We start from the raw sequence: 27,817 nt of genomic DNA, 5'->3' as shown, positions 1-27,817 counted from the left end.
TCAGAGACAATGCCAGGTGGTGCCAATCCCTAGGCCACACAGTGATCACTGGAGCTATTTCTATAATGTGTTGATACTCTGTTGACTCTGCCCTTTCTCCCTGAGACTGTAGCCCTTTGAGGGAATATGGATCCTGACGGCACTCAGAAAGCAGAGATTAGAGATAAATTTTACCTAAATAGTGTTTTTATTTTTGTAATTTCATTATATTTTAAATCCTAACAATCAGAATATTCTCAAGATTTAGGTCTATAACACACAAATAAAAAGCACATAATGTATAGTTACTACAGCAAATGAACATGAATTAATTATTCACTAGGAATTGACTTGCACTTTGATCTGGGACATATTAGCCTCGATAACTCTGAGAAAATAAATGCCTGCTTTTCGACACAGTCTTTGGTATATCCTCAGGGCAGCCCAAGCTGATTAATCAAAGCATTGTTCTCTTACCTGTTTCAAACTATGTAATATAGACCATTTGCTTCTCTCACTGCATGTGTGACTTCATGTTCAGGGTAGGTATAGTCATTTCTCCCCAAACCAGTAAGAAGAATAAACTATTTCAGTTACTTTTCACGTATGCCAGACTTAAGCCATCATTAGTAATAGATTGTATTAATGTACTTATGCGTATTTTGATTTTGCAGATCCACAGAAAGGATCCTGCAATCAGAATTGTAAAGAAAATATCCTAGGGGGTGGCTGAATTAACTTCTGTGGCACTGGCATTGCTTATCAGCACTGGTTTAAGTCCTGGATGATCCACTTCCAATTCAGCAATCAAGTTCCCTGCTAATAAACCTGGCAATACAGGAAGGTCCAAGTTGTTGGGCCTCTGAGCCCACTTGGGAAATCTGGAAGGAGCTCTTGCTCCTGGCTACAACCTGACCCAGTAGCAACTATTGCAGTCATTTGGGGAGCTAACTTGCAAATGAAATGCCTTTCTCTCTCTCTTTCTCTCTCTCTCTCTCTCTCTCTCACACACACACGCACACACACACACACACACACACACACACTCCCATTCTCACTCTGCCTTTCAAATAAATAAAATCATTGTTAAAAAGAGAAAGACGCCAGATGATTCTGACCACACTTGAAATAACACTGAGACAAAGATATTTTCACATACCTCTTTTTATATTTACCTCAGTATAACTCTTTTTAAATATACCTCACTAGATATTCTTCAGTTACTGAGTTTACCAAAAGAGCTTATGGTAATATTAAAAATTCACAGAGCTCACTAAGAATATACTCAGTGCTAAGTAGATGCCAACAATGTTTTGTGTGTTTACCATTTTAGTCCACTTTTAAATTATATATGGTATATATTGCTACCGGCACCTTCTACTTCCAAAATAGTTCACTTAAGTCTTTCTACATACACATCATTAAGCCAGAAATATTATGGAAGACTTTGTTGGGCACATTCCTTACCTCTATAGCTATGAAAACAGAATGATTTAAAGCATACTACCTCATAGTAGTGACCTAATTCAGGATCAAGCAGTGGACAAGCTATAAAAGTAGGATGAGAGGGTGGCTGGTAATAGATTTTCTGTGTTAAAGCAATTCTCTTCTGAAATGGAAAACAGTTCTGCTCCTAATCTCCTGGCACACTGTTACAGGAAGGAGAGTTTGCCTGCTTCTACTCTTAGTATCAAATTAGAACCCAAATCTTTGCTTGGTCTAGAAACAAGAATTCATGTGATGACTTCAAAGATGAGTCCCCTAAACGGGCCCCTAAAGGAAACAAGCTTAGACTGTAGTAAACTAGTGCTAACACAGGGATCTTGAATGCACAAAACTCAACAGACTCTGCTGCAGAACTTCACCTGACCCTGATATTTGCAAGTAATCACATTTACTTTGCGACTCCTTGGATGTTTTCATGATGTAATGATTCCCAGGGGGAGATTAGGGAGAGTTATATATAAGGTAAGGGCTTCAGGTAGTAGAGAACAACTAGAACAACTTAGGCCATTCTAGGGCAAGAAAAAATATTTTGAAAGGTAAACTTAGTTAAGTGCTAGCTAAATGTGTGTAGCTGTTTCATAATTACCCAAATTCAGACACGCAAAAGATGAGGAGCACTCAACAGAAACTAAGTCCTAAGAGGCACTGCTATTTTTTCCTTTCCTTTCCTTTCCTTTCCTTTCCTTTCCTTTCCTTTCCTTTCCTTTCCTTTCCTTTCCTTTCCTTTCCTTTCCTTTCCTTTCCTTTCCTTTCTTTTCCTTTCCTTGCCTTTCTCCTTTTTCCCCTCCTCTCCTCTCCTCCCTCCTCTCCTCTCCTTTACTTTCTCATTAATGCAAAGTTACGAATTGCAGTGGAAAAGCAAACTCAGCTTCATAACCAGATATGTCTGTCCCCTGAACCTCTATTGTCTCAATAAACTAGGTAATTATAATCCTAAGAAAGAAATTTAGACTAATGTTTACACAGAGATTTTTCTTTATTATAGAAAGCAAAAGTTCCTGGTGCCCTATTTACATGCATTGAGACTTCATCTCAGGATTCATAAAAACTGCTTTTGCTGTAGCTGTCACGTTCGTTCATTCAGATCGTGCACCAGCCCCTTGCTCTATACTATTTCCTACCTTTCACTGAGTACATAAGGCAAACAGTTCTTGTTTAATCTGCTGGACTTCATATAAAAATTAATCCAACTAAAACTGCAAACAAAGATAGCTTTGGGAGTTGGAGAGTAGGTTACTTTTGGTAATAACGGTCTCTGAGTCTTCTCTGCAACTCATGCAGGTTATTATCAGAATGCAAAACAATCAATATTCTTGTTCCAACTTGGAAGAAGCAGTGTTAACAAGGCAGTTGGCAGCAAAGGGAAAGGTGTCTCTGAATAGTGCATAGTTCTACATAGTTCCTTGCAAATAGACCCTCTGGTCCAGGAGAGGAAACATATATATTGTGCATCATTTACCTTTTGAGTAATGTGATTCCCAAACCCTCAGAGTGTCAGGAGTGAAGGCATCTGGCAAAGCTGACTGTTTTCAATTTAATTTGTGCCTCAAGCTGGCTGAGAACCTACCTTTTGTCCCTGCATATCTGTTGTAATGTGGTCAGTTTCTCCATCTTCAGCCTCCCCCATCTTCACAACACTGACTTCTATGCTGCCAACCACTTTGCCACCATCTGAAGTTCTACAAGCAGAAACAGAAAAGAACAAAAAGTTTTTTTAAAAAAAACCTCTCTCAAAGCATGACGAGGATGCTTGTGCTTCTGCAAACCATTAACATTGCTATTTGCTCCATTCAATTTAAATTAAAATATCTGCTTCAAACAAAGAGAAATATTTGAATAACACTATTGCTGCATTTTTTCCACTTCAAATAAAAGTTAATCAGAAACTATGACTACCAAAAAAATACTGAGTGGAGTATGCACAGTGTTTAATGACACTTAAGACACTGAACATCTTACATCAAAATGCCTGGCTAAGAATACAGCTCAGATCTTCTTTCCTAATAATGTACAGCCTTAGAGGCAGTAGGTCACAGCTCGAGTGCTTGATTCCCTATTACCCACATAAGAGAGAGATTGAGTTCTGAGCTGTTGGATTCCATGTGGCACAGACTAGGTTTTCTTGGAAATTCAGGGAGTTAACCAGTGAAAGTCTTTGTTTACTCATCTTACTCCCTATCTCTTTGCCATCCAATTTTATAAATGGAAATTTAAAATACATACACATATATTTCTAAAACACTGATAAAACAGGTATTACAGGCTTTCAGAAATAACCTCCAGGGGAGAAAAGATTTCATAACTTACTAGCCATCAAATTCTAGGAAAGCATAACCATAGCTTTGTATAGTAACCATGTGAAATATTACACATGCATGTCACAGAAAGTTTGGGCCACTGGATACAAACTGATTATGTCTTTGCCCTAACATAATGTCTCTAAGTGAGCAGATAAAGAGGATTCTCTCATATCCAATGTAATTTCGCATAAATATAAAGCAGAACAGAATCCTAGGTCTCAGTTCACACAACCTATTATTTTCTTATGTAATGAAACCAAGTGCTAAAATTATGGAGAGATGCCACCAAGGCGATAAAGCAGCAAATCCAGGTTTCTGTATCATTCAGGTCTACTGGTCATTTGATCAATTTTTCTGTATTTAATGATGATGATCAACATTTTTGTTTCTATAGATTTTATTATTGGTTTCATAACCATAAGCCTGTTACGGCTAACAAATATCAGGGCATTCTAAAAGTGAAATTAACAGCCATCACACTTCAAGGTTCTTTTTCTATAAGAAGACAAACAAAACCAACAAACAACAACAACAAATTAGAATAGATAGAGAACAACAACTTGACCTGATTTTGTCCTGGTCAAGTCCTGGCTCTTGCAACCATCAGGTAAATGTACCAAGGGTTTCATCTCTGTTCAACATTCCCTCTGCCCCTGTTACTCTCCCTTTCAAATAAATCAGTAAATCTTCTTAAAAACGTTTTAAGATAATAAGTTATTTTAAAATGATGGAAAAATTGATTCAATAGATAATTGTATGAAAAGGAATCATGATTATTTACAAAATCATGGCAATTACTTTTTCTAAATTCATGAAAGGTACAAATTCAAACACATCTTTAAAGTTACATTTTTAAGAGATTCAGGTTTACTTATTCATATATTTGAAATTCATACTAAAATGAGAGAGGTTAAAAAACCCAGAGATTAGAACCTCTATTTGATAATTACGACAAAAATGACTGCAACAGCATATACTACGCTAAGCTGAAGCCAGGAGCAGGAACAGCATCTTCTTCTCCCACAAGAATGGCAAGAGCCCAAACATACTGACCTTCTTTCGCCTTCTCAGTCGCTTTCACAGGAAGGTAGGTCAAAAACAAAACAGCCAGGATTCAAACACACACTCTGATACAGGCTATCGGCATCCAAAGCTGAAGTTTAACGTGGCTTACCTCAGCTGATCTAAGTACTTTGAACAATTCTAGCTAATCAAGAATTAGAGCATCATATGACACCCGTATAGATTTTTTCCTAAGACTTAGAGATTTCCTTTCATGAGACTGATTTCCTGTAATAAACTAAAATAACCCTCTGAAAGAAATTGTTTAAAATGTTAGTAACTGAGAGAGACAGAAATTAATCCATGTATATACAGCAACCGGTCTTTGACAAAAGTGCCCAGACCGTTCATTGGAACAGGGATAATCTTTTCAGTAAATGAGGCCGGTAAAGCTAGTTACACATAAATAGAGGATTGAAATCATACCCTTACCTCTCTCCATAAATATAAATCAAAGATCTAAATTTAAGTCCTGAGATTATATTGTTCCTAGAAGAAAATGTAGCGGAAACACTTAAAGGCATTTGTGAGGATGAAGATTTCTTGGATAGGACTTCCAAAGTACAGGCAATAAAACTAAAACTGGAAACATGAGGTTATATTAGATGCAGATACTTTTACACACAAAAAGAAATGATAAAGTGAAGAGACATTCAACAGAACAAAAAAATCTGCAAGCTATTTATCTGACAAAGGATTAATATCCAGTATATATATATATATATATATATATATATATATATATATATATACATAACACAAAAAACTCAAAACAACAACAACCATCTTTCTCACCCATTTAAGAAATGGGCAACAGATTTCAATAAGCAGTGCTCAAGAGAAGAAGTACAAATATCCAAGAAGTGATTATATGAAAAAAATAATGTTGAGCATCCCTAGCTACCACAGAATTGCAAATGAAAACCACAATGAGATATTGCCTTGCCCCTGTCAGATTACTTTTATCCAAAAAGCAGAGAGTAACAGATTTTGGCAATGGTGTGGAGAAAGCGGAGGCTCTTATACACTATAGTATAAATATAACTTAGTGTAGCCACTGTGAGAAATGGTAAGAAGATTTCTTTAAAAATAACTAGATACAGCCTTTGCACATGACCCAGCAATCACACTACTGGATACATACCCGAAAGATACAGAACACTAAACACCATGTATCAAAAGAGATACCGGCACCACCATATGTATAGTAGCACTTTTGAGAGGAGCCAAAATATTAAATCAATCAAACTGATCATCATCAGATGAATGGGTAAAGAAAATGTAGCGCACATTCACAATGGGCTATTGTTTTATCATTTGCCTCATAATGGTTGCAACTGGAGGCCTTCAAGTTGAGTGAATCAAGATGGATAAAGAATACAAATCCCACATGTCTCCCTATTAGGTAGGCACAAAAATTAAAGAAAAATAAAGAAAAAATATTTCCCACTGTATTAATTTTGTAACAAATATACTGTTCAAAACTTTGTCATAAATCTTTGTTAAATGAGTTATTAATAATTATATACTACTATTGTGAAGTTACACATAGTTTCATTTGATTATTGTTAATAACTCATGCTTGATTTCTGCTGAACTACTGTCATTTTAACATTTGTTTGTTGACACTCTATGTTCAGTAGAATATTAACCCTCTGACTATAATGGGGACCAGATAAAGAAACTGTGGTCTATACACATGATAGATATTACTCAGCCATAAAAAGAACGATATTCTATCTTTTGCAACAAAATAGATACAAATAGAGTTCCTTAGTCTTAATAAGCTAGTACCCAACAACACATTATAGTTGTTTTTTTTTCCAGAAGGGCAGCAAATAACATACAGAGTACAAAAAGAGGAACACATGAGTATAACTGACATTTTGAGATTTGATTATTTTTATAGTCCTTGTCTATATTCCTGGGTAACAGTGATTTTCTATTTACTACTTGTTGAATTCTTTACTTAGTGAATATTTAAGTATGTGAATATAACTTAAATTGAAAAAGGTCATTGGAAAAAAATTAAAAGAAAAATAAGAAAGAAGAGGAAGGAGAGGAGCAAGGGAGGGAAGGCCAGTGGGGTGAGAAACATCATTAAGTTCTTAAAACTGCATATTGAAATACCTGAAATCTGTTCCCTTTATATAAACAGAAACTTAAAATTACACATTTAATTGGGAAAGAAAAATTTTGTTTGAGCAAACTAAGTTAGCTTAATTTCTAGGTATTCAAAGCCCATTGTTCTAATTTTTTTTTCACTGAACTAATCATAGTGGCAGCTTGGGGAGTGCATCAAAGGCCAGAAGATCTTCCTCTCTGTCTCTCCTTCTCTCTGTATATCTGACTTGCCAATAAAAACAAATAAATCTTTAAAAAGAGTGCAAACTCAACAGTGTGCATTATTTGGTAGCGATGCTACCTTGGGCAAGCGTCTTAAAAACATGAAACTTTGTTTTCCACAATCAAAAAACACAGGTGGTAATAACTATGGTTCAAGCATAAAATCAGGTAAGGTTATTGATGTGACACGCTTATTATCACTGTGCCTTAAACCAGGTAATCATCTCTTCTCAGTTCCCGTTTTATCTTAGTAGTAGCAGCAGCAGCAGCAGCAGTATGGAGTTATCATTGTTATCCATGAATTAATATATTTTATTTTACTGTGTCCAGAAGTTTTACCGAAACAGAAACCTACCACTACAACAGATCACTCTACAGGACCACATGGGACTTGAATTCTAACAGTGATTAAATGCTCTCCTGAGACACACATACTTAGTGTAACAGATGATACAAGCAATATTCTGAGCAATGCAGAGTATTCAAATTTCAAAATAATTGTAATGCAAGTGAACATTCAAAAATGTTAACATAGATAAATAAGCCGTGTTCTATGGGAGTAAACTCTCAACTATTGCCCCATCTGCCTTAAAAAAAAAAAAAAAAAAAAAAACTTTTTGATTACTTTTTCAGCTTTTCTCCCTTCTGGTTTCCAACTTTTTTATTTCCCTTAAGTTTCACTTCATCCCTGAGTGGGATTAAAACAAACAGCTTGTTTTACCTTTTGACATCACGGTATTCTGCAACTGTTTTATCCCTACAACTTTGGAGTACCTCAGTACATGCCTTCTTGTTTGAGATGGGTGAATGACAAACCAGTAAACCCAGTTGTGAAGGAAATGTACCAAAGATATCCAAAATAATGATTCATCTGGCCATCTAACTAAAATGTAAAGTTCAGAAGCTTTTCCTGTTAACTCTGCAACAAGTTCCCAAAGAAACAGGTATGAATACCTCTCTTCCATCAGGAGAGGCATTAAACGAGGTATCAACCTTGTGTCTCCAAAAACCCTTCCAAAGAATACTTTATAAAGAGTCAGGAAAAAACAAAGTTAGATACTTAACTATGATTTCAACCTACCAGGTGGGGACGAGAAAACTGTTGCTCATGACCAAAGATCTATTCATCACATTTGCACTGAACTGAGTTCTGAACCAGGAATCCAGAAACCCAAGTTCTCTTTCCTACTCAGCTACTAACTAGCTAAGAGACTAAGGATATATCACTTACGTAGTACAGCTTCCATTCTCTTTGATTGCAAAGCAATTGTTCTCTCTCATGGCAACTATATAATGTCAGAGCCCCCAACTCCAGATTCTGATCCATCATAAGCATCAAGAAAACCAAAGGTTGTTGTGGACATGTAAAAAATCTTAACCACATCCTGGCCCCGTTCCGTTATTCTCCAACTTCCATTCCCACTTTGGCCACATACAAACCAAATGCCTACCTGAGAAATAATTTAACACAGTCAAATATGAAAGGGTTCTATTTTCCTGTAACAACATATTTCTAATAGCTCGCACATTATAAATAGATGAATACACAGGCTTATTTTTGTGCAGAACATAACTGATGCTCATGCATAGTTTTTTCCTAATACATATTTTTCATGAAATTTCAAAAATAAATTGTTATCTATTTGAGAAGCAGAGAGACAAGAGAGAAGAGGAGAGAGCTCCCATCCACTGTATGCTCTTCAAATGTCCCCCAGGGGTGGCAGAAACTTTACAATCTGAGCCAGCACCACTGCTTCCCAGAGCCTGGACAACAGAGGAGTTGGAGCAAGGAGTCAGAACTGGATATCAAACTGAGCTACTCTGATGTGAAGTGTGGGTGTCCATATATATATATATGAAAAAATAATTTAAAACTATATGTAATGGTGGGTAGTCTTTATCCAGATCATTACAACTGTTTGACGCAGAGACATAAAAGACAGATATTTCATGGCCACTACACTTCTTGATCACAATGTGAATTTTTTTCTTTACAAAAGGAAATAGATTCAAATATGTAACCATGCCAACAAAATGAGGAAGGCAAGGCATCAGGAATCTCAGCCATATAAATCTACAGCTTCTTCTCACCTAGATTTTCAGCATACATAATACATCAGTGGTTAAGTTTCTTTAAAAATTTGCCTTCAAAATAACTCCCCTCATGCTTCCTTATGAAATATTCAATCTCACATGCTGAAACATACAAATGTTTTTAGAAGAGTGAGGAAATGGAATACAAAACATGCTTCCGATAGAAGACAATTTAATGACACATTCTTCGAACTTCTTTGCCATCTATTCTGCTACCCTCAGTCAAGCAAAAGTAGAAGAAAAAAATCTCAGAAAATGTTAAATAGCAAAATGTAAATAACTCCTCTAATTTTGGAAATGCCACAGTGATAGGAACCAACAAACGATTCTGCAAACATCTAGAGAAAAACTATCATTAGAACTGCCTGTCTTAGTGAATATAAAACAGTCATGCCACTATGCACAGCAATATTCTGCTGCAAGGCATGCCTTGCATTTAAACCACCCAGAAGTGTAACTAGGCAGTGAAAACTTGACTTGAACAAGAAAAGTGTCTCTGGATACAAGTATCAGTGAGATACTGTTGAACGCTTTGGTGATTATAATCTCACACCAAAGCTGAATTTCCTTAAGCTTCATGGAAGTGAGAACTCTACTGATATAAGTCTAACTGAAAATGCCTCTGTTATGGTTGAAAGTTACAAAATCCATTAATGCAGGCTAATAATAAAATTTAGCTATTGTTATTAACAGCTTGGGCACTTTGTGATTGAATTATTGCTTTTTGTCTTTGCTTCTTTCTAATGGTAAGTTCCTTCTAAGAAATTCCACCCAACTTGTAAGATTCAACTGCATTTCAGTGGAGATGTGCCATAATTAACCTATTCCTAATATCTAAATCTAGAACTTCAATTTTGCTTTGGCATCAGTAAGCTCTACTGAATCATTCTCCAAAGCTTCTCCTACATTTGTCTCTTCTTAGTAGTAATGTTTCAATTTTGTTACATTTGAAGAATTTATGACCCAACCCATCTTTTCCATTCCATTCAGTCCAGATTTTCCTCTTAATGCTATAATTTCACAATTTTATTTCTCTCTCACATGGAAATATTTTAAACATTGCCCAGTTCCCAATCAGAGAGGCTAAATGACATAGTCTGCTATGATTTAAATCCTTATATCAGGACCTGCCAAAATGTAGGAACAGCTGAGTATTTTTTGTTCAAACTGATCTACCTATATTGTACCATTATATAAAGGAGTATGTTTAAGAGAAAAAAACATGCAATCAACCCTGAATAAGAAAGTTCTTAGCTATATACTGGCTCTCCACCCAGAAAATAATTATTTGATTTTCAGTAGGCAAATGCATCCTGCAGAATATAGCTAGAGGAATCACAATCCCAGACCTCAAGACAGACTACAGGGCACCAGAAATCAAATTAGTCTGGTACTGGTACAAAAACAGACACAATCACTGGAATAGAATAGAAACCCGAGAAGTGAATCTATACATGTACAACCAACTAATTTGTGACAAGAAACCTGAAAACAATATGGTGAAAAAGTTTGGACTCTTCAACAAATACTGCTGGGACAACTGGATAGCAGCCTTCAGAGGTAAGAAGCAAGACCCCTACCTGTCACTTTCTACAAAATTCAGCTCTAAATGGCTCACTGTAAACAAACTCTGAAGATAAACAGCTTCAGGCACATTGGGGGATAATCAAAAACTTAAAAATCATTGCAGCAGCAGTGAGTCTCCTGTTTTTCTCCCTTTATTATCCCAATGCCTAAACTGAGTCCAATTCCAACCTTAGAGATGGGCATTGCTGCTAGACATAACTTCAGAAGTCCTCGTGCCATGCTTCAAAGCACCAGAAAGACAGAAAACTCAGAAACATTGAAAGGAGCCTGTTGTCTCTTTCTCATGCCCCAGATCCCAAGTAATGTTGGAATAACTGGGGCAGCAGCAAAAAAACTAGCAACTCTCAGCACTGACATGCACATGAATCTATGAATGAGAGAGTTTCATAGGAACAATATACGGTAAACATCCTTTACCCTTTGTTTCTCACTGTTCTACCACATGGCCAGGGCAAAGAGGGTAGAATTGCATGCCAAATCTGATAAGAGAATCCCAGGAAACAGGAAATTGCCACAGAAGTTGTGATAGAAAGAAGACAGGAAGAGAAATTGTCCCATTTTGTTCACGAACTCTCAGCCTTACACCAAACTTGTGTATTCATAGGTCTGATTCTAAAAAGTTCATCAGAGAGTTGAAGAACTCATCAGTGGAGCAGATCACCTTGAAGGTCCTACATGATTCTCTGTATGACAAACAGCAGAGAGAAATCCAAATGACGCTGTAAAGGTTTTGAAAACAGAAGTGAGGTTGAAATCACAGGGTTTCACACTATGCAAATGCAATACACAATTGCCTAGCAGTGAACAATTGAAAGGTGAAATTTTTAAAAATAGGGTATTTATTAAATACATAATATCTGATGTCTATATTACTAAAATACTAAAAAAATTACTGTAGCTCTAAAACAAAATACTTACGTGTAACTGTAATAACTATTTATAAGATCATTCTTAAAACCATAAAAGAAATCAAAGCTCCAAATAGATGATCTTTGCTGATGAGTTGTATGACACAGCATTATAAAGAATCTATTTTTCCCCCAATTTCCCTACAGATCAAAATAATACCAGATTAAATCACACAAACATTTTGATCGGCAGATATTGGTCAGCTACTTTGAAAAGTTAAAAGAAGAGCCAAAGAAATAAAGCAACAAACCCATCTTAATAAAAAAAAAAGTACAGAGAACATAACGTAGGAATTGAGCAAAGTATTTTAGGGTTACTGTAAATCTGTAATAATGAAAAATGGTGTAATTTTTTTCATTTCCATATTTGCTGTTAGCAAGTAGTACCTGTATATATTTGTGGACCATGGTGTAACACTGCAATACATGCATGCAGCATAAAATACCACTTGAAGCAATAGTATTTCCACCTCCCCACCCTGCCTCCATGTTTTCAGCCTACCAGCTTCTCTCCTTCAGTTGGTTTATGTGATATAGAACATGGTGTTGCAATATCCACAGTCGCTATACTCTTCTGTGAAACTCTCAAACTTGTGACCTTCTATCTGGCTCTGCTTTGTACCCTTTAACCACACTATATTCCATGTCACTCCCGCACAACTCAGTTCCAGCAATCACTACACTAAGTTCAGATTTACATCATTTAAATCTTTCCCATATGAGAGAGAACATGAGGCATTTGTCCTCTGGTGTCTGGCTTATTGCAGTTAACATTATAATCTCCAGTTTTGTCCTTTTGTTATAAATGACAAAATTTAACTTTGGGGGTGGGAGGGCAAATAGTATTTCAACTTATATGTGTTCCACATTGTTTTACATGCATGTATCTAAACAGGGATATCAAAACTGATGTTGTATCTTGGCTACTATTAAATGGGATTCAATAAATATTTGGCTCATATATTTACTCAAAAGTAAGATGGCTACATCAAATAAAATATACCACACATCAAAAAGATGATCTACAAGAAAGAGCAGGATTCAACCCAGAATTGTAAGGATGTTTTAATACATGGACATTGAAAAACGTTACATGCATTATCAACAAAATGCAGGATAAAATTCAAAAGACCATCTCAATCTATGCATAAAAGTCACTGGATAAAGTTCAAAGTCCAACCATGAGTAAAATTCTAAAATTGATTATAGGAAGTTTATTCTTCACCTTAAAAAACTACCTATGGAGTCGAAGAAATGAAAATGAGTTTTTGGTGTTGTTGTTATATTGTTGTTCTAAATCATTCCAGTTGTTGACCTTATTTCATGGCTTCTCATTTAAGGGAATGTACAGTGATGGAATAACGGAGACTAACATATCCAGAAGTGGGGATACAATGCAACATGCATCCCTGATTCCAAATCAAAGACGGACTCCCAATTAAACTGTTGAAAATGTGTAGACAATGGGATGCTAGACTATCTGACATTGTCTGTACCAGCACTGTCGGGGCACACTTAAATAACATACTGATGGAATCATGACTCCTCATGAAGGACTATGCCACTGTGGCAATATGGGGAAAATCAGTTAGGAGGTGGGATTTGAGGGGGGGGGGTGAAGATTCTAGTCTCTATGAAATGGTGCCATAAAATTCAAAATAAAAATTTAACACACACACAAACAAATCTACCTACGGGGCTGGCATACTGCAGCAACAGCATCCCATATGGTTGCTTATTCAAGTTCTGGCCACTCCATTGCCAATCCAGCTCTCTGCTATTGCCTGATGAAACAGAAGAGGTTCACTCAAGCCCTTAGGTCTGTGGACACTCACCCAGGAGACCTAGAGGAAACTCCTGGCCTCGAGTCAGCTCAGTTCTGTTTGTTATGGCCATTTGGGAGTCAATCAGTGAATGGCAGATCTCCCCCTCTGTGCCTGCCTGTTCTCTGTCTCACATACTCTCTCTCTCTCTCTTCTTCTCTATCACTAACTCTTCCTTTCCAATAAAAATTAAAAAAAAACCTATATATGACAACCCCCAGGAAACATCGTAATAAAAGCTGAAAAGCCAAAAGAATTATTCTATGATCTGGAGCTATCTAAATATTTTCATTCTACCCTTATTCAATATTTTATTGGATGGAATTCTTAGCAAGGGAAATTTGTAAGATAAAGGAAAAAAGATATACAAGCACCAAAGACAAAGTCAAATCTATTTCATATGATATGATTTCATACAAAGACAACCTAATTATCTCATCCAAACTGTCACATCTGATAAGTTTAGAATCAAACCACTGGAAAGGTTCTACAGAAAACGGTGCAGCCTCAGCACAGTATCAAAGGAGGTGGAGATTGGTGAGTCAGGAGTTGGGGCTATGGAGTTCTTGGTGGAAATCTAACGTAAGAACCCAGACCTGGAACTCACTGGAGGGAATGGCACAAATGACTGCAAGCAAAGAGTTGTGTACCAACTGCACTAAGTAAAATCAAACTGTAGACCTGTGGGTGACACAGCTTAGAACCTGCCCCAAGGAGAAGACTCTGTTAACCAGAAGTACAATGACCAAGAGCAAAAGAAGAGACAAAGGTACAATGAATATTACTGAAAACTGCCCTGCAACAGAGCAAAACCCTTTGCCAACCTCAGAGTTAACTGAGGAAGACATCAAGAAAATGGGCAACACAGAATTCAGAAAACTCATTTTAAAGCTTTTGATCAATTCAACCAATGGGTGTTGTATTCCAGCTCTATTCTACCCACTTCATACTTGGTCCTCATGCAAACCAGTGGGAGCTGCAGCCTAGTCAGGACAACTCCCCATAACCCCTACCAGGCCTGCTCCCTACCCTGGTTCCCATGCTTGCCAGTGTATACCGCAGGCTTGTTCAGGCTGTCCCACATCACATTTAGCTCTGGCACTTGTCAATGGGCATTGAAGCCTAGTTCAACCCAACCAACCTACTATCCAACCCACACACATACTGGCAGGTGCCTTTCTGTCTAGACACCCCTGCCCCTGTCCTGGTTTTCATGCTCTCCAGTGGGAGTGGTTACCCACGAGGGAGGTGCCCACTATCTCCCTACTAGGCCACTCCCACATCATGCACTCTCCAGGTGGTTCTGGCATTTAACTTAACAGAACTGGCACACAGTGCCAGTCTCTACCATCTGATGATGTGGCAAAGCCCAGCCAACCCTCACCCATTCTAATTTTGCTTGCACCATTTGGAACAGTCAGCCCAATCAGGCCCTTCCCCAGTCTAGCTCACATGAGGCCCACAGATGTTGTAGCCCTGCCTGGTCTATTCTGTCCCCATTGCAATGACCAGCATGTGCATAAGCTGATTGGGGCGATGGACTATGCCAGACCCTGTGCTGGCAGGTTCACACAAGAACCAAGTTTGGGATAATCTCAGATGAAGTTTCTTTGGAGATCCCTCCAGCTGAACTGCTGATCTCAGAACCCTAATCATGAAGAGACTATGTCAGCCAGTGGATTCTGAATAGGCTTCATCGTGAATGGAACGGTGAGACTGGCAGCAATTCAGAACTGTTGAACTATTAAAACTGGTTGAACAGGACCCTCGGAGCGTGCCTCACATTGGGGAAATGGGATGGGTGGGAGGCTGAGTGGGGCTGTTCCCTTTGTTTCTCCCCTGACCTCAGATACAGGGGAAAAAATATTAGTGTGGAAACAATGGTATTACACACTTTCCTGTAGCCCTTGACCCTTCGTACCCTAATCAACTAACATCATTTTAAAAAAATTTTAAAAAAGATTCTGATCAACAATGAGAAGCACATACCAGAGTTCAAAGAACTTAAGGAATATGGTAAACAGGAAATAGCAGCAAGAAAGCAAATCAAGGCTGATATATCAGAAATTAAGAACAAGTAGAGTAAATTAAAAGTACAGTGGAGAGTCTCCAAAATAGAATGAAGCAAGCAGAAGAAAGAATCTCAAAATTGGAAGATACTGTCACCAGGGGGAAGCAAACAAAAACCTGGAAGCAGAGCTGGATCAAGCCAAAACAAAGTATTCAAGAATTGAAAGACTATTAAGAGACCTAATATAAGAGTTATGGGAGTCCCAGAAGGTGCAGAAAGAGAAGGTGAGTTTGCACATGTATTTAATGAAATAATAAAGGAAAATTTCCCTAATCTGGAGAAAGAATTGGGAAACAACATCCAGAAGGGGCACAGAACTCCCAACAGGCTTGATCAAAAGCGATCTTCACCACAACACATGATCATCAAGCTCTCTTCAATTGAACATAAGGAAAAGATCTTTAAATGTGCACGTAAAAAAATCAATTGACATATAAAGGAATGCCAATTAAACTCACAGGAGATCTCTCACAGGAAACTCTACAGGCAAGAAGAGAATGGAGGGACATATTCCAGATTCTAAAAGAAAAAAATTGTCGGCCCAGGATAACATATCCAGCAAAGCTTTCTTTTGTCTTTGAAAATGAAATAAAATTTTTCCACAGTAAAGACAAGTTAAAAGAATTTGCCTCTTTCAAACCTGCCCTACAAATGATACTTCAAGATGGTCTCTTGACAGAGAAGAGGAATAACACCAAACAAAACCAAAGGCAAATGGGAAGAACATCCTAATAAAATGACAACAGAAGACTAAAGCAATGAACGACCCATTTCTAAAAGCACAGGACCAAATTACCACCCATACATATTAACCCTGAATGTAAAGGGCTTAAGCTCAATCAAATGTCATAGATTAGTAGACTGGATTGAAAAACAAAACAACATCTATTTATTGTCTAGAACAGACACATTCCACCAACAAAAATCAGCGGAAACTGTATCGCATGGATTTTGATGTTTTCTGTTAGTTTCATCTCTTCAAAACACTTTCTTCTGATTAAATTCTTCAGTGACTCATAGATCATACAGTAGCATCATTTTCTTCAAGAAGGTTCTTGATTTTCATTTCTTTAGCAACATGTTAGTTATTTAGTAACCTGTTATTTAACTTCATGGTGTTGTTAATTTATTTATTCTTCCTGATGTTGATTTTGTTTTGTGGCTTTTCATTTAAGGGGATGTATAGTAGCTGTGTAATGGACACAAAAATTGAAGGACACACACACAAATCCAAGAAGACACAGGAAAAAAAGAAAAATCTCCCATACTTATGGATTTGAAGAATTAATATTATTAGAATTGAATAGCCTTGATCCAAGGACAGATGCAGTAATAAATGAAATAAAATATGCCATCTGACCAGTTTGTTTTGGCAGTGTTGTAGGTAATTTAATGAAAAGAAAAGAAGATTGAAATGATTTGTTGCAAATTGTATTCCAAACATATCTATTTACTTGCAACTAAAATTAAACTCTGCTTCCAGCCAGCACCATGGCATAGAGAGTAAACTGTCCTTTGCAGTGCTGGTACACCATATAGGCACTGGTTCAAATCCCTGTTGCTCCATTTCCAATCTAGCTTCCTGTCAATGCACCTGGCAAAGCAGTGGAGAAAGGCCCAACTGCTCAAGACCCTGCACCAACATGGAAGACCCTGAAGCAGCATGGAATCCTGGCTTAGGACAGCCCAACCTATCCGTTTCAGCCATTCACAGCATACATCAGCAGATGGAACATGTCTTTCATTGTCTCTATATGTTTCTGTAACTCTGCCTTTCAAAGAAGTAAATACTTAATCAGAAATTCTGCTTAAATGTCACAGCATAAGCAAAGGTTCTAACAGTTCGTAGATCTAGGTGCAATACATAAAAATATCACACAGTTTAAAAAACTGAATCTGGGAATAATCTTTATGAATCATGATTAGGTATAGAATTCTAATATATGACACCACAATCAGAATACAGAAAAAACAAGAGTCAATATATTAAGTTTTATTAAAGTTGACAACTTTTAACCTATGAAATTTATTATAAAAAAGTCAAACTATTGACAAGAAGAAAATGTTTGCAAACCACATATCTGACCAAGAAAATGTAACCAAAATATATAAAAAACTTTCAAAACTCAATAGCAAGAACAGAATGTAATTAAGGAATGTGAAAAACTCAAGAACAGATAGGCTTCAGAAGAAGATATACAGAAGGGATCCAGAGTGATAGTCTAGTGGATAAGGTCCTAGATTTGCATATGCCAGGATCCCATATAAGCGCCAGTTCATGTCTCGACTGCTCTACTTCCCTTCCAGCTCCCTGCTTGTGGCCTAGAAAAGCAGTAGAGGATGGCCCAAAGCCTTGGGACCCTGTACCCACATAGGAGACCCAGAAGAAGCTCTTGGATCCTGGCTTCATTTCAGCCATTGTCGCCACGTGGGGAATGAACCAGTGGATAGAGGATCCTTCTCTCTCTAAATCTGACTTTGTAATAAAGAAGAAATATTTTTTTTAAAAAAAGGAAGATATATGGATGATAACAGAACTTAAAAAAAATATCCAACACAATGGCCATTAGCTTTTAATAAAATTTAAAAGCAGTGAGCCATCCCAGCTGAAAGACTCAGAAAAAGCACAACATAGATAGAACATTAGTGTCATATATCATCTAAAGGAAAAAATAAACACAGATGTACCACATAACCCACTAACCTCAATCCTAGACATTTAGCTTAGAGAATTAACACAAAAGCCCGCATGTGAAAACATAGCAACTCTACTCATAATCCACAAAAGCCCAAAACAATCAAATTAAACACAAATAGTTAAACTGTGGTACATCGATGTCATGGAATAATTCTTAGAAATAAAGGGAAACAAAGATGCTCATGATAGGTTGTTTGGATTCCAAAAGCACAAAGCCATGAGTAAATCCAGTCTCAAACGTTTTATAAGAATACATATACTTTAGTTCATTTGATGTCTTTCACAATTAGAAAACTTACAGTAATGGAGAAATGATCAGTGGTTGCCAGATGTTGGCAAAGTTGCATGTGTGAATCAAAGGAGCAATATGAGGGAGACTCCTTATAGTAATGGAATAACTCTGTGTCCCGATGATAAAAGTAGTTAAAAGAATTTATACAAGTGTTAAAATTCATGGAACTACACCACAATAAAAAGCCAATTTTACTCTGTAATTTTATGTTATAGAATAAATGAGAAAGGACACAGCCATTTTCTCTGATAATAAATTAATAATGGCAAGTAAAAATACCAATTTATTCTGGGAGAATAAAAGTCACATCATTAAAAGTTATCTATCCTCTTTCCACATCAACCAAATCTCATTTCTGACATTTTCTTGGGATACCAGAGTAAAGGGGTGGATTTTATCTCACCCAGTATTCTCTCAAAATATCTGAGGACATTAGACATTTCACATATGAAAGGTAGAAATATTCTACTTGAATAATGAGAAGCATTTCATCGGATATTTTATAGAAAAATGCTCTTTAAGAAGTACAATACATTCATGCCAACATCTCCTCTCCATGGTATAAATCAACTGGCATCCTGCTGTCTCAAATTACTTACATGCAGACTTACCCAAATAAAATCGTGGCTAAGGTCTTTGTTGAATTTATTTTATTGCCTCATACTTTTAATTCATAATAAGAGAAAGAAAAACTATTGGGAGAAAAACAGTATTACACAAAATACATTGAAAACATTTGCTGTGAAAACTATGTATGGGTTTTAGCATTTTTCACAGTAAAATAAACATCTTTAATTTCATTTTTCTTGAATGCTTTAAGTGTCTCTGTATTCATGTAAGGTTTTGGGAGAGGAAGGAAATAACAGCAAGAAAGGAGCCATTAGGCATTATGCACAGAAATTTACTACAGAAATTTACATATTTGAAAGGCAAAGCAGAGAATGGGAGTGATAAAGTATGATTTGAGAGGGAGGGAGAATAGGAGAAAGAAATCTTCTAGTCACTGGTTCAGTGCCTAAATAACCACAGAAAACAGGCAAGTTAAATTGAGGAGTCTAAGATTCAATCCAGGTCTCCCAAGCAGGTGATCCAGCTACTCAAGGCTTCTGCTTTCTGGGTTTGGCATCAGCAGGAAGCTAGAACAAAAAGCAGACCTATTATTCAAACCAAGGTGTTCTAACCTGGCTGTGAGCATTCCAAGTGGCTTTTTAGCCACTGAACAAAATACTCGCCTACAGCAAATTTTTGTTGTTGTTCCTTCAACAAAATTTTTTATACAGACAGATTTAAAAAGTCACAAAAATGTCACAAAAGTTAAAATGTTCTTTATACTCCAAAAACATTATGTAGGTAACAAGCATAGAGAATTGGATGGTTCATTTTTCAAGTACTCACTATTAATTACTAAGGAGAGGACAATATTCAACATTAAAATTTTGAATTATATATATTATTAATAGGTATTTTGTGCTTCTGGGTTTTCTGTCAGTTTTTAGTAATAGATATATGCAAATATCTTTAAAAGCTGGTAATAAAAGATCAAAATTATACAGAATGTGAACATAATTTCAGAGTATAATATATGTCAAACCTTGCAGTTAGAAATTCATCAAGCTTTAAATTAAAAGAGGCATGCTCTCTGAAACTAAGCAATTTTTGATGCATACTTTTTAATGCCAGATTGAGTTTGGATCTCTCCAAAAATCCTTCCTTTATCCAATCATAAAATTTTGTAATTTTTGAAATCATTCCTTTCTAATTTGATACCATCTATGGCCAAAATTTCATATTATACAAATATGTTCTAAGTTAGAGAAGAAATTCAATAATGTGTAAGCCCTTATTAAGCATTTATTTTTATACTTAAAACTACTTCATTGGCTCTGCTCACAGACCAGAGAGGGTCTCCCTAAGAAGCAGCTTGACTTGACTGGATTATAAGATGTTGGACTCTATGCCTGGTATATGTTTACAAAGAGGGAATCTCAACTGAACTTGAACTGTGGTGATGCAACAAGGTGGAGGAACCCATCATGGGGGGAGGGTGTGGGGAGGAGTGGGGAGAATCCCAGTTCCTATGAAATTAGAACACAATGTAATTAATGAATAAATTTAATAAAAAAAAAAAACTACTTCACGCACAAGAATACAATTGAGTAAAACAAAAAGCCTTATACATGCTAGGGTAAACAATGAAGGTCAGAATACGGTAAGAAAAACTGGCAGGGGCAAAATGTGAGTGACAATTTGGAGCTGTTTTTATATTCAGTGGATGAAGAGTTGTCTTTCACAAGATGACATTTGGACAAACTCCTGAGGGAAGTAAGAGAGTAAGCCATCCATCTTTCTCCAGGAAAGATCCTTGCAGGAAGAAACAGATGGTCCAAGGGCACTGAAGTGAAACACGGTTTTATGACAGTCCAGGAATCACAAACATGCAGGTGAGGAAGAAGGCTGGGTCAGACAAGCACCCTCTAGTGCTGCATAACAAGTGACTCTAAATTCAGGGATTGAAAATAGTTCCTAATCAGTATAGTCATCTGTGCAGCTCAGGAGTAGTCAGGGATGAAGTTGCGATGCATGCTAGCATTTTGTATAATGGTTCTTACTCCAGTTGGAACACCAGTGTCACATACCAAAGTGCCTGAGTTCAAGCTCTGCCTACATTTCCAGTCCCAGCCTCCTAATATGCCCATGTTTGGAGGCAGAAATACTAAAGTATTTGAGTTCCTGAGATTCATGTTGGAGGCTTGATTGAGTTGTGGAATCCAGGCTTTACCCTGTCTCAACTCCAGCTGTTGCAAGTGCTCGGGGAGTAAACTGTAAGATGGAAAGGAATTTGTCTCCCTCTCTCGTGCTCTCTCTCCTTTTTCTTCATGCCTTTCAAATAATGTTATTCAAAGATTTATGATGGGCTGCCCTTTCACATGAGGCCATTGGGAAGAATCCACTTCCCACCTCATTTAGGTTTTTGTGGCTGGGGGACTAAGATGTCTATTTTCTTGCAGGTTATTAGAATAACAGTCAGCTCTGAGGCCCTTCCAGTTTGTTGCTTCAAAGAAATTCAAGAGTTTCCCTCTCTCAACTGTTGTCATGGGATCTTGACCAGGTTAGGCCAAGGGATTAAGATCTTAGGTAACATGTTACCTCCTTCCATGCCATGGTGAGTGAGATTATCTGCAGCATTACAGGACATTGCTAGGATGGTTTTTTCTTTGAGGCAGGAAATCATGGAGGATTTTTAATGTGGTACAAGTTTTATGCAAGAACATAGATTACCATACGGAAAATGAATATTAGGAGGGGCAAAGAGAGGACCATGAAAAGGGGTAAATAAAGAGAAATGACGACAAAACTGACATGTATTAGATTCTAAATTTCACTTTAAAGGTAGAGCTGAGTCTCTGTATTGCTAGTAAATGTTTGTCAGTGTCTGACACACAGCAAGCTCTCCACTAAGTTGCCATTATTTTGGCTTTATGATTAGCTTACCTACTATCAAGTGTGTTTTCTTTCAGATTTGACCTACTGCATACAATATGTTTGAAGTGGCAGCTGATGTGAGGTATAAGCTCATGGCATTCACTCCCTGTTATTTAAATGATTACCATCAGTATCAGTATTCACCATTTCATTCAAATAGACTTTCATCTATAAATTAAGTGTCTCTGCTATTCTATATTTTTCTGTATGTTTCCAACATATTTTCAAAATGCTATAGAAATAACCATGGAGACCAATTAGGACTTTTTTAGTCTGCATCATTCAAAAGCCATCTGACTCTTCAGATGACATATTGATGGTGAGTTCTTAGCCACTGAAGGAACAACACATTCTCAGAGGACACTCGAATGGCTCCACAATTTTTACAGAAAGGCTTGAAGCCCTCTTGATTTTAAAATGCAAATCACATGAAGTTAGTATCTGTGTACAGAGGCATACCTGCTTAAGAAGTCTGAGAACTAATTTTGCTTTGAAGGTAATTTGTAGGAATGATGATTCCTATAGGAATTATATTTAACCTAAACATTTTGCTTTGGATTTTTCCGTATAGACCTAAGCCACTTTCACTTTATTTCACCATGTTTCTGTTGTTCTGGACATGCTTATGTAAGTTTTTTGTTATGCCAGTATTCTATCAGTTTCTGGTAGATTTTCTTTTTTCAAAAAGAAAACAAAGGTCAAAGAAGTTCAAAAATCATATGTTAAAAAATATGCTCAAAAATTGTATATTAAAATCCTTACTATAGGACTATCAGGAGCCTTATGGGCTGTCATATACCATTGGGACTATCAAAGAATATACATTGCCTGCAGTTTTTCTTTTAAAAGAACATTTATTTGTTTACTTACTTATTAAATTAGTTTGTTAGAAAGGCAATATATAGAGTCCAGAATGGGTGGGGGGAGGAGAAAGGAAAGAGGGAAAGAAATATTTTCTATCTGCTGGTTTACTCTCCAAATATCTATACCAGCATAGACTATGTAAGGTCAAAGTCAGGAGCAATGAACTCCATCTGGGTTTTCCTCTTGTGTGGCAGATACCCAGGCACTTGGACCATCAATCATTACCTTCCCAGGTGCATTAGCAGGAAGCTGGATTGGAAATGGAGCAGCTATGACTCAAACTAACACTCCAATATGAGATGGGTGTTACACATATTGGACTAACTTACAATGACAAAACATCTGTCCAAGCAGTTGTAATTAAACTGATTAAGATGAAAGAAGCCTTTTTTTCCATGAAGCCCACGTAGCAATTTATTAGATACTATGCTCTAATAACTATGGCTACATATTCTGTTCATACATACTAATCCAGTACATCAGCAGACAATATTTTACCAACCCTATTCTTTAATGCAACCATCTACAGGCAGGCTGTGATTTTCACCTGCATGAGCAGTTTACTGTTCCCATATAGTAGGACTCTTGAACTTTGCTGTGGGAATCTTTATATTGTTCCATATACACTGTTGTACGTAGTGCTCAGCCACCTTGTATTCTCTAACAACCTATCAGATGATTTAGTTACGACTGCACAGCAGAACTAGAAATGGAAACCATTAAATCCCTAAAATATTTTTAAACTAATGCCATCCTGTCTATGTTTGCATATTTTCCCTAGTTAAACTTGGTTTCTTTATTGATGGTAGAAGGGCTACTCACTGGCAGGTGACTTGCCAGCAGCTATAAGCCCTGGTTCCTCCTTCATCTGCATGACTGCTCATCCTTCTCCTTTGATGTCAAGTCCCTACTCTGGCCCTGGAACCTTCTGCTCCCCAACTCTGCTCTGACACCTGAGTCCATTTTCAGCCCCTTCATTTCTGCCCAATCACTTATTTTTATTTAACCGGACAGCAGCCCTATCCCCTCCAGCCTTTCCAAGTTAATGCCCACTGTACCTGGTGTGGAGGGGCAGAAGTAGGAGGATCTTCTGAAAATTCCCCTGGATGGAGGCCCCATGGTCTCAGACATTCCATCTGAGTGCCCCCATCTGTAAGCTCACCAGAGACAGCCATCTCCCATTACTGCATGAGAATTTGAACTTGCCACTGTCTCTGCAGCTCTGCTCTTCTCAGATGTTAGGCGATTCAGTGCTGCTTGGATAGCAGTTTCTTTTTTAAAAAAGATTTATTTATTTTTATTTGAAAAGATTCTACAGAGTCAGAAGGAGACATAAAGAGAAGGTTTTCCATCCATGACTTCACTCCCCAAATGGTCATAAAAGCTAGAGCTGATGTAAAGCTGGGAGCCAGGAGGATCTTCCTCATTTCCTACATTATTGCTGAGGCCCAAGGACTTTAACCATCCTCCACTGCTTTCCCAGGCCATTAGCAGAGAGATGGGTCAAAAGTGGAGTTGATATGTAAACTGGTCCCCATGTGGGATGTTGGAACTACAGGGAGGAGAATTAGTCTGCTGTGCCCCTGCATCAGCCTTCTTGGATGGCATTTTCAATTCATGGGTGTTCATATTTTCTTCATCCTACTCCCACAATCCTCTCCCTGAATAATCAACTAGAACTCATCATTAATCCCACAATTCCAAATTCTCAATTGAATACATTCCAAAGTTTCATTTGTAAGCTCCTACATATTTTTCTTTCAGAAAACACCTTTTTGATGATATTGGGTTCTTTAACAACACCAGGTCACAGATGCTCTGATTAATGCTATGCATTCTGTCCTGCACTTATTAATTCTTCCCCCATCCCATTTCCACCATCTTACCCAGGATCCAAGTCCATCACTGAGAAGCAACAAAACAATTCCCTTAGGCACAAGTACATCCCCTGTGCCCCTCTTTCGGCTTGCTATATCCTTGAGCAAAAAACCTACGAGGTGAGGAGTCGGTAGGATGGCTCAGCTGCCCAATTCTCTGGCTGCAAGCACTGATATCTTATACGGGTGTTGATTTGTATCCCTAATGCCACACTTCCCATGCAGTGCTCTGCTTGTGACCTGGGAAAGCAGCAGAGGATGATCCAAAGCCTCGGTATCCTGTATCCATGTGGGATACCTGGAAGAAACTCCCATCTCCTGACTTCAGATCAGCCCAGCCTGGCCATTGTGACCATTTAGATTGTGAACCAGTGGATGGAAGATCTTTTTCTCTCCTCTCTGTAAATCTGCCTTTCCAACATAAATAAATAAACCTGTTTAAAAAGTTATACAGTGAGTATTTCGCTCAGTGACAGAATACTGCTTGTGATGCCAGCATCCCATGATGGAGTACCTGGGTACAAGCCCTCATTCTTCTATTTGGCCAGTTTCCTGTTAACACATATCCTGGGAGGAGAGCCAAAACTCAGGTTTCAGGTAAACATCCGTTCTTTGGATAATAGAAACACTCTGTCCAGTTAGGGGTAAGTCAATTTCCCATCACTGATAAAGTTTAGGGAGCTGTGGCTATAGTATTTTAGGAAATACTTGCAGTGAAATATGCATACTAGGAAAAATACTATCGATGGCTGAAGGAATTAGCATGTTTTCATCAAGAAGCAGGGATAACTTGCTCATGGAGTGCTTTTTAAATTTTAACCTGAATGTACTGATTTCATGGATTGACCTGGGCAAACAGCCATTACTATAGCCATGCACAGGTGTGACAGAAAGCAAACGTCCATATCTATAGCAACACAGCTGCTAACTGAGCTGATAACTGAATCCAAGTCTGATAAGAAAGTTCCCTCTCTGCCACCATCGTGCTGGTAGGGAAGGAGAGAGACAACATATAATTAGACAAAAGAGTGGTTTTTAAAGATAATCTTATTGAGAAGATAGGAACCTTCTCCTTCTTAACTCATGAAAAGCTGGAATGAAAGCAAGGAGAAAATAATCTTTGTTAAAATAAGAAAAGTTCTTTAACAATAGACTTGTCCGAAGATGGAAGAAGAGTAACAAGTTCTGATTTAGAGTTCCTCATCACTAAAGAGGGCCAAATAGGAAGTTGAAGTGAAAAGGTCTCTTCTGATCTCCAAAAATACTTGAGGATCTCAAAAATTACAAGTTTTCTGGAAAGTTCTTGATGTCAGGAACCTGTTTCCCAAAGAAGAACCTTTTTCCATTCTGTCCCAGCTTTGGGACATTATAAAAATCCAATTGTTGTTGTTCACTTTCTTTACTAGTAAAAACATAAGCAATGCCATCTTCTTGGTTACTGCAGGCTAGAGGTCATTAGAGGATTAAATAAAGAGTCATTTTATCTTCTTGAGACATAAACTCCCGCATGTTTAAGAGGTCTCTGGTGGTATCAGAGTGTCTTATTAGCACCACTACAATCACACCAAAAGCTCAGTATAGGAAGCTCTCCAACGTAGGGGAGGGAGTTCCTCCCATGCATTTTACATCCAGTTGACTTCAGAGTGGACATTCTATACTTATTTGCACACTTTATCTTGAATACTATCAATATCAGAAAAAAAGAAGCATTTTGATAATACTTTCCTAAGCTTAGGATGTAAATTTTTAGTTGCCTGTGCAAAACGTTTAATTAGATCTACTATTTACATATACCATCCTCATTTAATTTTTCCATTGATGCATTCAATAGAATATAATACTATTTTGTCTTCTAATTAAACTCTTCTCTCCCAAAGACACATTTTTGGCTGCCAATTTCTATAGATTTTCTTTAATATAGGAAATGCTTTATATATTTATATAAAATACTTAGTTTGTGATAATGATTAGAATTTTCTGCCATAATCCTAATTCCTGGTGCCTAACAAAAGCTAACTAGAGACTATTAAAAGAGAATGAAAAATATGCAAAATATATATGACTATTCAGATACTGAACTTTATTTTTAAAATGTTGTCTGATGTTAAGGCAGATAATTCTGTGAAAATATGTCATTATAGAGTTATACATAATTATATAACTCAATAAATTGGTTGGGTGATTAATATAAGAGGAGCTATAATCCTTTATTTGTGTGGAAAAAAGAGTAATGGTAGGAAATTAAAGTTCTAAGAATGGTTTCATTGAAATGAAAAATACATTTGTTATTTAAGTACTATCATCTATTTGTGGCCAAGGTTAGTCTCAGGCCGACATGGGGGCTCAGATCCAGTTATGGCATTCCAAAAACAAACTTCTTTGATCCTCTGGTCTGTGGCATATAAAACATGCCTGCTTATCTTCCCTCGGGGTTGCTTGTGGCAATTTTATATGTTTATCACCCTGAGAATGCTGCATGGAGGATACATATCACAGCCCATTGAGTCTCTCCTTGTCATTATTTCCAGCTCTCAAGTTAACAGCATAACCCTAGGGAAATTAAGTAAATATATGGGGTGTTTTTGCTGTTGTTGTGTTGTTGTTCTTCCATTTTTAGAAACAGAAAATGAACTCTATATGTGCGTTCAAGTAGGTTAAATTGACTCAAAGACTAAAAAGAACTGCAAAACATCACAGTTAGGATCCTACCTTCCCTGAAGCAGTGTTGACAAAAATAGAAAATAGGTATTCATGGTTGTTGAGGATGTGAAGCATTATTCAAATAAAGTTCATGAATAAACACGTCTGTCCACACAGTATGTGATGCATGAAAGTAATTAAAAACTGATGCTTATTTTGCTGGAAAGACATTGTGATATCCACATATTTTAAATAACACACCAGTGCATATTTTTTGAAATATTCCT

General features: G+C 37.1%; 1 protein-coding gene across 4 annotated transcripts in view; it reads right to left on the bottom strand.

Moving 5' to 3' along the window:
• Window positions 1-27,817, bottom strand: part of INPP4B (inositol polyphosphate-4-phosphatase type II B) — a 378,253-nt gene that overhangs the window by 220,757 nt on the left and 129,679 nt on the right. For all 4 annotated transcript variants that reach the window (XM_004588140.2, XM_058666822.1, XM_012927832.3 and 1 more), the window contains exon 7: window positions 3,053-3,164. In XM_004588140.2, the coding sequence (XP_004588197.2) occupies window positions 3,053-3,164 (112 nt within the window). The remainder of the gene's footprint in view (window positions 1-3,052; window positions 3,165-27,817) is intronic.

Source organism: Ochotona princeps, chromosome 7, assembly GCF_030435755.1.
Source record: "Ochotona princeps isolate mOchPri1 chromosome 7, mOchPri1.hap1, whole genome shotgun sequence".
Classification (NCBI taxonomy): domain Eukaryota; kingdom Metazoa; phylum Chordata; class Mammalia; order Lagomorpha; family Ochotonidae; genus Ochotona; species Ochotona princeps.
The sequence above is the reverse complement of the archived record's forward strand: the minus strand, read 5'-3'. Positions and strand labels throughout refer to the sequence as shown.